Source organism: Micropterus salmoides, unplaced genomic scaffold, assembly GCF_014851395.1.
Source record: "Micropterus salmoides isolate LMB-PRFRI ecotype aquatic unplaced genomic scaffold, ASM1485139v1 Ms_hic_scaffold_4564, whole genome shotgun sequence".
In the NCBI taxonomy this organism is placed as follows: domain Eukaryota; kingdom Metazoa; phylum Chordata; class Actinopteri; order Centrarchiformes; family Centrarchidae; genus Micropterus; species Micropterus salmoides.
Genome location: NW_024044000.1, coordinates 1 through 12,202, shown reverse-complemented (window position 1 = coordinate 12,202; position 12,202 = coordinate 1). Strand labels below are relative to the sequence as shown.

At 39.6% G+C, this 12,202-nt stretch overlaps 1 protein-coding gene across 1 annotated transcript; it reads left to right on the top strand.

The window, feature by feature from the left end:
• Window positions 1–9,009: 9,009 nt before the first annotated feature.
• On the top strand, window positions 9,010–12,099 carry LOC119887957 (protein mono-ADP-ribosyltransferase PARP14-like; the record flags this gene model as incomplete). The annotated part of the gene is given in 5 exon segments (XM_038698471.1): window positions 9,010–9,379; window positions 10,129–10,274; window positions 10,517–11,246; window positions 11,249–11,893; window positions 11,896–12,099. Coding segments are annotated over 5 exon segments (1,900 nt in total), but the record flags the coding sequence as incomplete, so codon positions are not given.
• Between the last annotated feature and the right edge of the window lie 103 nt (window positions 12,100–12,202).

Sequence of the window (12,202 nt, the reverse complement as noted above, 5' to 3'; positions counted from 1 at the left end):
TTTATTCTACAGAGAGGTTGAATACATTGTTATTAATTGGATATTGTCATGTAAAGGAAATTATTAGTATTGTGAAACTATTATTTGACACTTTGCCTGACTTTGGGATGCTGAATAATGTTTTTATTGTATTAGTTTACTCTTTATTGAGAGTTTGACATTGGTATCAAAAGTAAACAGCTGTGCTTATTCAAGCTTTCCAGTCTCTGTTTTGTTGTGCCATTTCAGTTATATGACTGAATATGACTGTTCACATAAAAATAAATAAATTCTGTGCATTCCCTCTTAGTCACCACTTAACAGCTATGAATTTGCAGCCATCACCCTACTGACATATTGGCCAAATCACTGACAACACAGAATATCAAGACCAAGTCAAGTCATATTTAATTGTAAAATCTCCAGCTGCGTGGTCCCAGTTCACTTTACAGAAAACAGAGACACATAAAAAATGCAGAATTGGATAAAAAAAAGCTGAGCGCACACAACAAGATACACACATTAAAAAACATTAAATACAAATGTGGCCAGGCCAGGAATAATGAGGCCGAACACACAATAAATTTTATGGGTTAATATTCTCCAACTGGACTCAAATGAGAACAGCATTAATAATGTGAATCAAGGATTTTGAGGCAGTTGGAGTATATAGTAAACACAGGAAATACTTTCTCACTTGTCATTACTTATTGCATCTGATCTCAGCTATTTGATTAAAATACACTATAGTACCCCTTAACCATACCATAATATGTAACAGGTGCCATAAACTAGTTTACACTCACTCACGCATCTACCTTGGTCCGCTAGTTAGTTCACTCTATCGTCTGCCCATTGTAAGGATTATTTATGTACTTTACCATGGTTTATGGGGATATCCTAGGTATCGATCCTTGCCCTTTCTCTACACTGTGGGCCGACACTTCCGTTTTATAGTATAGGTTATAGTATAGTAGTATTATGATCTACATAGATTTGTACTGCATAGGCTAAATTGACACCTGCTGCCTCAGTTTTGTGTTTCTGTTGACATAGCCTAGGTAAAAAACGACCCCTGCAGTGGAATATGACACAGAAGGCCTAAATGAACCGACCCCAATACAGAATCTCCCTCCAAACTAAATTGAAAAGTTGGCAGCCCTGATAGATGGCACATATCTCAATAAAAGATGCCACCCTGTCCTCTTCGTCTCTGTTTTGTTTGTGTTTACTACAACACTTTTCACTCATTTTGAACTAAAACCTTTCCCACAGTCCACTCAGTTCAGCGCCGGTTATTTGATGAGCAATCTTAGGGGTGGGTTGTTCCATGCTTTCCACACATATGGTTGACCAATAATATAAAAAGGAAAAACACTTTGACAAAAAATGTCAAAGCATTTGTAATTGTAACAGTTTTCTGGGAGAAGTAGTGCATAATGTGACAAACATGCAGGGGTGTCCATATTTTTTGGCCATGACTGTAACTTCTGATGGAGTTAGGCTAAATACTGGATCTGAAGTTATTGTTTCTATTTGAAGTTTTTTTTTTTTTTTTATGAAATTAATCACTTTTTATTGCCTGTGTGTGAAGTTGTAACCTCACATAAAAATGTTCCACTTCCCAGTTTTTCTGTTACCTCTGATGGCCAGTATGGTGGATATTCCAGCAAACCATTGGCTGTGACTGCACGCAGCTCCAAAGCCTTTTGCCTATTGATCTACACCATACACACAGAAACAAACCGCGATGTTACTGTTCTCTAAGAAGTGGCAACTATCTCATTTATAATAATTAGTCGAGCTTACTAACCGTTTTCATTATCATCCAATAGGGCTGTGCAATTAATTGAATTTTAATCATGATTTCGATTTAACTTCCAACCATTATATATGCTGTTTCTCAATGACACTGGTTTTGTCTTGTGTTACAAATCCAGCGCAACCTTTCCTTCACAGCTGCGCCCCACGCCACTGTATAAAAGCTCAAATTCCCTCTGTCTTACCCATGCTGTTGCATGTTTACTTCAGCCTGAAGAAACCCTACACTTCTGTCATCCTCTTGTGCTCTAAGTGCTGTTTAAAGTTAACAAAATTTGATTACCATTTCGGGATAATGCACAGGCCTAATAATTTTAAGAAATGAAACATTCATTTTTAAAGTTTAATAAATGCATGATGTTTCCTCAGTCAACATTAAAGTCAACATTAATTCAACCTCAAGCTGATAAAAAATATTACTGTAACGCTGAAGTTGGAGAGATGACATTCTTAGTAGATTAACTGTAATGCAAAGGTTGACATCACACAAAAAAGAAGAATTATATATATATATATATATATATAGACCCAGTGCTTCAAATGGAAAAAATTAGGTCTCCCCGAAGAGGACTAAACACTTAATTTCCTGCATTCTGGAGACATTTTCTGCACTCATTATGGTGGACATGTCTTTATTTATATGAAGGGAAACAAATTAAGGTGGCAGGTGACTACTACTAGGTAAACTGAGTACTTGGTAGGCTACACTAGTTTAATACTTTAATTAAACTAATGCAGTCTAATATAACAGCCCTACAACTTCATTAAGATTAGATTACATTTTCGTTGTTTTAGCTAAAACTAACCATAACTTAGACAGTTAGTGTCAAGGCACATAAGGGAAGCCAGTTGTTTAACTGAATGACTTGGCAGTGTGCTGCTCTTGAAAGCTCCGCACCAGTGGAAAGAAGCATCGCGGTGCGCATGCTCGAAGTAGGCGATTCCCCATTTCCTCAGGTCGAAACTCAGGAGTGCTCTCTTTGTATGAAAGTCATCACACGGCTGAACAGCAGCAGGAGTGCAAAGCGGGGTTGAACCAGATTAATTTCTGTTGTTCAGTATGTCTGGACCTGCTAAGAGAGCCAGTCGCCATTCACTGTGGACACAAGCTGCATCGAGGGATGTGGAAGGAAAGTACTGTAGCTGCTCTCAGTGCAGGGAGACCTTCAGTCCCAGGCCTGCTCTGAGGAGGAACAACATGCTGGCTGAGGTGATATCGGGGAAAGTGGTAAATGGGTTCATGTCTCAGTAAGAACATTATGGCTCGTAAGGCCATTTCAACTGTGACCCCACTTTGAGAACCACTGATGAAATCTACATTATTTCTCAACACCTTCCTTTTATAATCCCTAGGTTGTTGAGATGCTAAAGACTTCAAGCACCCAGCAAACTTGTCCCCCTGCTGCTGTGGTTTGTGCCGGCCTGGCAGATGTCGTCTGTGATTTCTGCAGTGGGGCCACCGAAACAAAGCCACGATGTCTTGCCTGACCTATCTGGCATCTTACTGCCCAGCACACCTGGAGCCTCACTACAGTGTTCCTGTGTTGAAGATGCACCAGCTGGTCTCTGCAACAATCCCAATGCAGGAAAAGATGCGTATGAAGCACAACAAGCTGATGGAGGTCTACTGTCAGACAGACGAGAGGTGTATCTGGTAGAAAAAAAAATACACAGTGACACTAGTGAACATGAAACTGAAGATGCCTTGTCCAGGTTTTGATATCAGGGCACTCATAAAGTGGTTTAATCAGTCTTGCTATTGTTTTTAGAAACATTGCTGATGCAATTGAACCTCCAGGAGCATAAGAAAACTTTAATAACTTCAGGCAGAGTATTTATCAACATTACTCCCTGTATAAGACCAGTCAATCAGTTTGAGTGACATCAGGCTCTAATGGTGTTTTCAGTTTAGATACTGAGACTACGTTGTTGTGTATGGTATAAAGATTGTACCTTGATTCAGGCTGTACTGACAAATGATGTATGTAAGGGAAATGGGGCCGCTGAGACATTACAGGGTCCAGACACTCGCTCATGTTAATTTTTGTCAAAAAGACCACCCACTTGCTGGGATATCAACATCCAGAACATCCATAAAATCAAACAGTATTTATTCATAATATCATCAGGTTTGAGTAACTCATCCCACATTGTGTTGAGAAATCTTGATGTTTTTCTTTGTAAAAACAGAGGTGTACCCAGATTGCAGTGGTTCAAAGTGGTGCTTAAGTTGCCTGTTTTCTGTTGGAAGGGTAATTAACTAAAGTTTATCAGACTTTAGCGATGCAAATGAAAGCTATTGTTTGATAGTTTTAACCTGAAGCTGGCCAAATCACTGAGAGCCATGATGTGTTTCCCTGTCAGTGGTGTAAAATATGTAGTTGGGTTAATTTCATGTCGCTACTTATTCTCCAGCCTGTGGGCAAGACAATCAGCTGATCGCTAATTGGCAATAAAACGGCAGCTTACAGCATCGGAGCTCAGATCAGCCAGCTGAACCTTTACTGCCCTAGTAGAAAAAACATGTAGTTGGGTTGTAATTTCATGTAGTTCTTCTCCAGTGCTCTGTTATGGCTTTGTTACGTGGGCCAAAATGTGCTATTACCTTCCTGACACAAACAGCTGATGAATATTATTGGTAATGAAACGGTAACAGCAGGGAAGCTCAGATCAGCACAACTTCACATCTTACTGCCCTGGTGGAAGACATGTATTTCTTTTTACTGCTAATGGTGATATATAACAAGACCGTGTGTCTATCAAGTGACCAATGTGGTTTGTAATGGACTGTGGTGCAGAAACAGTGAGGCTTATGTTGTCCTGGTATCTGTCTGTGGTCATACTTGATGCACTAGATCTGATAGTTTTTGAGATGTTTATCATTTCCTTTGCTATGTTAGTCCAGATGAGCCAACCCTCCCAAGTTGTAAAATACTGTATTACAGGAGTATGAGACATCATGTAGCACTTCATTTATTCATGTGGCTGTTGTTTATTAATGAACAAGTATGTATTGAAATTCTTGTAATTCGCAACACCACTAGATGTCACTAAAACTTATACACTTAACCTTTAAACTTTCTCAGTGTTTATTTCTGTTTGCTGAGTTTTTGTGCCATTTTTTCTGTAGATTTTCAGCAGGTTTTTAGCAGAACATTTCTAGGCAGAAAATAGAAAATACTGTTGTGGTGTGAGACAATTTTAGGCCATTAATTAGGGTATACTAATTCTTATTAGACATTCAGACCACAGTATAAAATAAATAAATCCAATATTCATAAACATGTTGATTCAACTGTATGGTGAGTTTGGAGGCTGTAGTTTGTTGTGCTGTTTGTTACTCAAAATTCATTGATGCGGTGAACAAAATTGTAGATCACCTAAAGAATGTGTTGAACACACTAGACAATAGAGGGCACCTGCAACCACGCAGGCTATTTCCACTATCTCCTAGGAGTTACTACCCAGGTGCAAGGACACACCTGTAGCATTAGTCACAAGTCAAACAGCCAGGCGTGGTTCCACAAACATTAGTCTTGACACACAAGGACATTTTCTCTATTAATACATTTACTTCGATGTAAAATAAATACCACATGGACTGAAGTAGTTGCTCATTTTATATTATTTTGGACTGATTTTGACACATTCTAAGAATAGAAAACATAATTTTTCAAGGAAAGGCTTCACTGCAGTTAATAATACTTTATAAAACTTCTGGACAATGACAGATTTCTTTTCATCACCTAAACATCTCTTGTATGTTGCAGTGGTATATGGGGACAAAATGATCTTTTCACTTTCTTAGACAAATGTAGGCCTACTTATTGAACGTTGCTTTGGACAACAGCATCTGCTAAAAGCCCTAAATGTAAAATGTAAATGTAACGTTTTGTTGAATGCTGTGTTATTGTATGCAGCCTACTGTCACCTAGAGTTTAAAAGTTGCTAATGAAAAGAAAGCAGCATTTTAGTGGCGATAGGACAGGCAAAATGGGTATAAAAGTTAGAAGGGAAATGTTATACTAGCAAGATGGTGAGTAGAGAGGGTAAGAGACAGGAATATCATGCTATAAATAACCCCTCCCCTGTAGAGCTCAGTGTTATGGGAGGTTTGGCATAACAGATCATAGCTCTGAGCGTGATACTATATCCAACCTGTTTGTTCCCAACTCGAGGAGCTGCTTAAAGACAGCTAAAGCCAAACATGATGATTTAATGGACTGTTTGAATTTAATCTTGAATTTACCATGCTTGATAGTACCTACTTCACCCCATATGTTTTATTTGCTTTTAAGCTTTTGGCTTTTAATAGCCTACCATGAGAGCACATATTTTATTTTGGAGACTGGTCTTATATTATACAAGAAATAGATTTTTTTCCCCTGCTTAAAAAGTAAATTTGCCCTTTTATTTTATCCAATACAACTCTTTTAGATATTAATGTTTAAAATTATAATTTTGCACAAAGAAGAGTAGACGATAACTTTTAACGATGTCTTTTAATAGGCTACTTTAGCTGAAATGCTATGTTGAGCTAACCTTGAAATTTAGCCGACATTAGCACACATGTCAGTTCGGGGCAAGTTGTTAGCTGAAATGCTATTCTTCACACAGTCAGTAATTTAGTGTGGTGTTATGAATTGCATTGTGGCATAAAGGATAGAAGACCATGTAATAAGCCTGTTTGTAATGAGGAAATGTGTTTTTAAAGGCGGGATGTAAGGAAGGAAGATGGTTACATGGCTGCACGCCACCTATATAATGTTACAGCCAACCAGCCAGGTGAAGTTGCTGAACAAATCAAAAAGGACAGTGAAGAATTTTGACATTACCGTACTACCGCTATTACTGTATTCTGACTCTGTACTGTTAAAAGATTACCAAATAATAAGTCAGACAGCTATGCTGACAACAAGTGTTGGTTATACAAAGCCACAGGAGATTGTTTCACCTGGATGTGACATTCATTTTGGTCTGTTGCCAGGTGAGGTCAGAAGATTCACCGAGCAGTTGGCTATGGCACAGCAGCTGAAGTTTGTGCTTATGTGGGAAACTTTCGCAATCAGTTCCTCATCAAGGGGCCACCTGGCAGCAGAGAGGATGGAACACCTTTGAATGGATGAAAGATGTGCATTTTGTTGATTTCCTGGAACATTTCAATGAACATGCAAAGTGCTCAAATGAGAAGCCTTGTTTACTTCTTTTGGACAACCACAAGCCTTATCTGTGCATTGATGGACTGAATTAGGCCAAAGAAAATTGCATAAATGCGGTCCACCCCACTGCTCACATCGGCTCCAACCCTTAGAAATTGACAGTAATTGTGTTCTTAGTTTTTGACGATCCAGTGTGACAATTACCTGCCAATGGGGCAAAATGTCACAAGTGCACACTCCCTATTCAACAGTCTACCGCTCCATACTGAGATAAGATATGAAGATGTAATGAAAACAAACAACATATATGCCCAAGACTTCCTTCTTTCGTTTGGTATGGTATTTCTACAATTATACTCGATGGTGTCCAGAAAATGTTAGACTGTGAAAAGTGTGACAACATACCCCGATCTTCCCTACTATACATTTCCATGTGTCTGACTTATTGGCAAACATTTGTTCATGCACAACGCCATATACAGCAACACATAAAAGATGAATATTTCCTTCTTTGGTGGAATAACAATGCTGTCTGTATTTTGTCACCTTCATCTAATTTGTATGTCCATTTGACAGGGACAGGATACCACGTCAGTTACGTTTCCACTTGCATTTTAGGGCAAAAGTAAAGAAAAGGTTTTTAAAAGGTTCCAAGTAGCCTATTTTTATTTAATCGTTTATTTATTTATTTTTTGCATTTCTTTTATTGACAGCAAAGACAAACAGGAAATGCGAGAGGGGGGCGTGATGGGGGTCAACAAAACACAATTTTATATTTTCTTAAATTGTGTATGATATCTTTTGGAGTAGTATCAGTATACTTTAATGTTTGCTGCAAGAGCATATGACAAGTACATTACAATGATGTGGTTTTCTCGGCAGGGCACCTCCAAGCCAGCCGCCGTCTGATTTCTGTTGCGCCTAAAGCGGTGTTATTATGGTAAGGATGGGGCGGGTGCGAGTAACCCAAAGGTCCTGAAAGATACATATGCGTTTTTTTGTGATGGTCTTAGTGATTATATGAACACAAATACAAACAACAGAAATATAATATTACTAATAACAATAGTAGTATTTGTTTGTTATTAATGCAAATCACCAGCGTAATTCCTAAGCAGTTAGATTAGCGTTGTCATGGCTTCTCCATAGTGTCCTCTACTATCACTGGTACAAATATCACAATGTTTTATTGTAGGCCTACCACCTATGAGATATTGCACTCTAAAATCCCTCCCACAGTGAAAATTAAACAGACAGTTAACATTTCTGTGAACTTTGACCTTTGACCAAAACAGTTCCTTAATAGCTGACACCTATTCATATCATCTGCTTCCTAGTGTTATTTACTATTACTGGTACATATATCATGAGATTTTAGATGTAAATGCTCCGTATTTGTATAGAGCCTTTCTAGTCTTTTCGATATCTCAAAGTGCTTTTACACTACATCGCATTCACTATTCACACACATTCATACACTGGTGGAACAGCCACAAGTACAATTTCTCCCAGTTGGTACAGTAAAACGTTACGATATATGTAGGGCTGACCCCAAGTAGTCGAAGATTCGATGCTTTGATGGGTGGAGTGAAACCAGGATCATGCCATTCTGGTGATATGGGGGTGCTCAGCATGTGATTTTACATAGAAATGGCAGTTAATATGCTATTAAATCACTGTTAGAGGGATTTTAGAGTGCAATATCTCATAGGTGGTAGGCGGCCTAGAATAAAACATTATATTTGTACCAGTAATAGTAAAGGACACTAGGAAGGAGAAGCCATGATAACACTGATCTAACTTAACTGCTTAGGAATTATGTTGGTGAAAATTCAAAGTTCATATAAATTATGTTCACAAAATAACAAAGAAAAGGTATATTTTGCATTAATAACAAACAACAATAAATTACATTATTATTAAAACTACTATTATCTTTACTGTTATTATTAGTAATGTTATTATATTACTGTGGTATGTATTTGTGTTCATTTAATCAGGACCTTCCGCCTACTCGCACCCGTCCTTACCATAATAACACCGCTTTAAGGCGCAACAGAAATCAGGCGGCGGTTGACTTGATCAAGGTCTTGCATTACCGTAGTCCTCCCTGTTAGTCCGGTTTTTATCTGCGCGCTGTTTCCAAGCAAAATCAGACGGGCAACACTGTAAACACACTACAGTGCTCGACAAACACTGCAGATGTTTTGCTTTAGGCCGTTTTTCTCGCCATACGAGCTAAACGATGGACGATATGTACCACTATCCCGTTTTCTTCGCGTGTCACAACCTGCCTGGAGAGCAGATAAAAAAAATAGAGACTTATTTCCAGATTCGCCGGCGATCAGGCGGCGGAGACTGCGGACCATTGAGGCGTGTGAATGATCAAGGCTACAGCGTTGCTTTCAAATATGAGAAAGGTATAAGACTCAGCAGTTCATGTTAAGAGCCTATTATTTTATTGCCGTTGTGAATTGTCTTGTATGTCGATAAAAGCCGTAGGCCGTTTCTTATGTTTGACCTAGGCTATAAAAAACGATAGGCTCTACATTGATTTAGGCTGTTTGATTTTATTCGCCTATAGAAAAATATATGACTGTCGACGTGTTGCCCTATGCTAAGTATTGGGTCAATGATCCCGTATTCAAAAAAATATATATATTGTCAGCGAACTCCTTAAGTTTCACTTTCCCTAGAAAATGAAACCTAAATCAGTGGTGTCACAGATAAGTTTTTAACTCGATTAGTTAAAGTGAGAAATATATAGGCTAAGCTACACTGAAGATATAAGGAATATTGCATTAATAATCTACTGTAATGAAAAGTGAAATTCGATTGTTTCACTGCACTAGTGTAGTTTTTCCACAGTTGGTTGTTGTCCATAAACAACATTGTGACTCATGTAGTATGCTGCACTGTGTGTGAGAGAGGTTGAGGCACAAACAGTAAAATTGTTAAATAACTGGCATAAATAAAGGGAGGGAAATGAAAAGATAAATACGGAAGATAGAATGAACCAAATGTTGCCTTTTGTTTTATCCTTTGCGAACCATAAGTTACAGCAAAGAGAGAAAAGGTCTCATCTAATAAATGGTTTGTGGTTAATATCAAAGAGCAGCAATTCTCTTATTTAAACCTCAAAATAACTAATGTCACTTTTCTGTCTTAGATCAGCAGGCAGTCCTGCAGAGATACAAGCATGTCGTGGAGCTTGCTGATGGTTGTCTGGTATTCACTGTACGAGGCAGCCTGGATCCCCCCTCCTCTCCCATCACCACCTCCACTGCAAGTCTTGATTTTACAGCTCCAGTACAGGTTAGTTACACTCTTTAAGGTGGTTTATTCAAGCACTGATTTACATTTACTGTTCCTAATTTCATGTAATTATTTAATACCAATGAGGATGTATACTGCATCTTAAATATTGTATGCTAATATGATGTGTGTGATAGTAAGGACTTTGTTCTAACACTTAAACGGTTTCTATGCATTTTGCTAGGAAAAAAACCGAGACAAGTAAATAAAATTAACATTATTTGGACCTCTCTTTTCAACAGAGCCCACAGTCCATTCCTGCTTCAACTCCTCCACCAAGTGGTGGAAACTATGAACTACAACTTGACCTTTACCTCCTTCGCTACCTAAAGGAAAGCCCCAACGCTGGGAAAGAACTAGAGAAAGAACTCTCTTCTGTGGCCTGCTCTGCCAAGCTTTACCCAGAGGATGAGAGGGCTTTAGTTAGGTGCTTAGCTCAACCTGGTGCAGAAGATGAAGTTAGAAACTGGAAAGCTGAAGTAGACAAAGTTTTTGATGGATATCTGTGCCACTATGAGGTTGACCCTCACAAAGTTAAATCTTTGCTTCAGTCCTGCAGCTCCCGTCAGGTCACAGATGAGGTGAAGGTGTACAGCGAGGTTGGGATGGCTGTTGTTGTTGGGAAACGTTCACAGGTGAAGGCCAGGTTGATGGATGTAGAGCACTCACGGGTTAAACAAGGGTCAAGTTTAAGTGAAAAGCAAACCAGCATTCGCCGACTTGGCACAGCCAAACTCCGTCTCCTTTGGACAGAGATTGAGCACAGTCTGGGACGAGATTTTCCAGGTGTGAAGGTCACACAGGGAGATGCAGGGCAGTTAGTTTTGGAAGGTTCTGTTGAGGAGATTCTTAAGGCCGGAGACCAGATCTCTGATATAGAAAATTTGGTGTCAGAAAGGACAGTTTCTGACATGAGCCCACATTTTTTGGCCTTCCTCAGGAGGGCATATGGAGGTCCAGGGGTGCTAAGTGACATTTAGGGTTTGGTGACAAGGTGGAAGTAGAGTTACGAGACACAGAGCTGCATTTGTTCAGCCGCTCTGCTGAAAAACTGGATGAGACAGAGAAAAAACTGCAAGAAAAATTCAAGGAAGTCAAGATCTATGTGCCTAACTGCTCCGCTGTGCCATCTGAGCTTCAGGAAAAGCTTAAGTCCAAGACAAATGAGATGAACCGAGGGCAGCATAGGGCTCAGGTTGTGTTTGGCTCAGACAGCACAGTGTTCCTACTGGGCCACACGAAGGAGGTCGAAGAGCTGAGTGAAACTGTCACACAGTTTATTTTGGACCAGTCTTGTGTGCAAAGCATAGTCGATCTCCCTTTCCCAGAGTTAGCACAAGAGTTACCAGAATTGCTGCAGCTGCATGGTTTTGACTATTCAGGGGTTACCCTCCATACTTTAACATCTTCCTCTGGGCCTGTGGTAATGCTGGAAGGTCCATCCAGCAAAGTGACTGAGGTCAGGAACAACTTGGGTCCATTTTTGGACTCCCTTATTCAGGATAAAGGCGCTACTGACTCATTAGGAGCAGTAAGAAATATCCGTACTCCCACTGGGAAAGATAAACTCGTAAGTGTTACACAGAATTTGGCATCTTTGAGTTTAAGTGAAGTTAACACCTAGTTGCTAGCTACAGCCTTTGTGGCGGACTCCAGGTTCTGGTGTGTCAGGGGGACATCACCAAACAGGTTGCTGACGCCCTGGTGAACGCTGCCAATGGAGACCTGAAACACTGTGGCGGTGTTGCTGCTGCACTGAGTAAAGCAGGTGGCCCTCAGGTTCAGAAAGAGAGCAGCGCTATAGTAAAGCAGACTGGGAAAATTCTACAGGTGAAGTTGTAGTGACCACAGGGGGGAACTTAAACTGCAAGAAGCTGCGCTGCATGCCGTTGGGCCTGTAGGTGGAGAATCAGGTGGCAAAGAAAGGT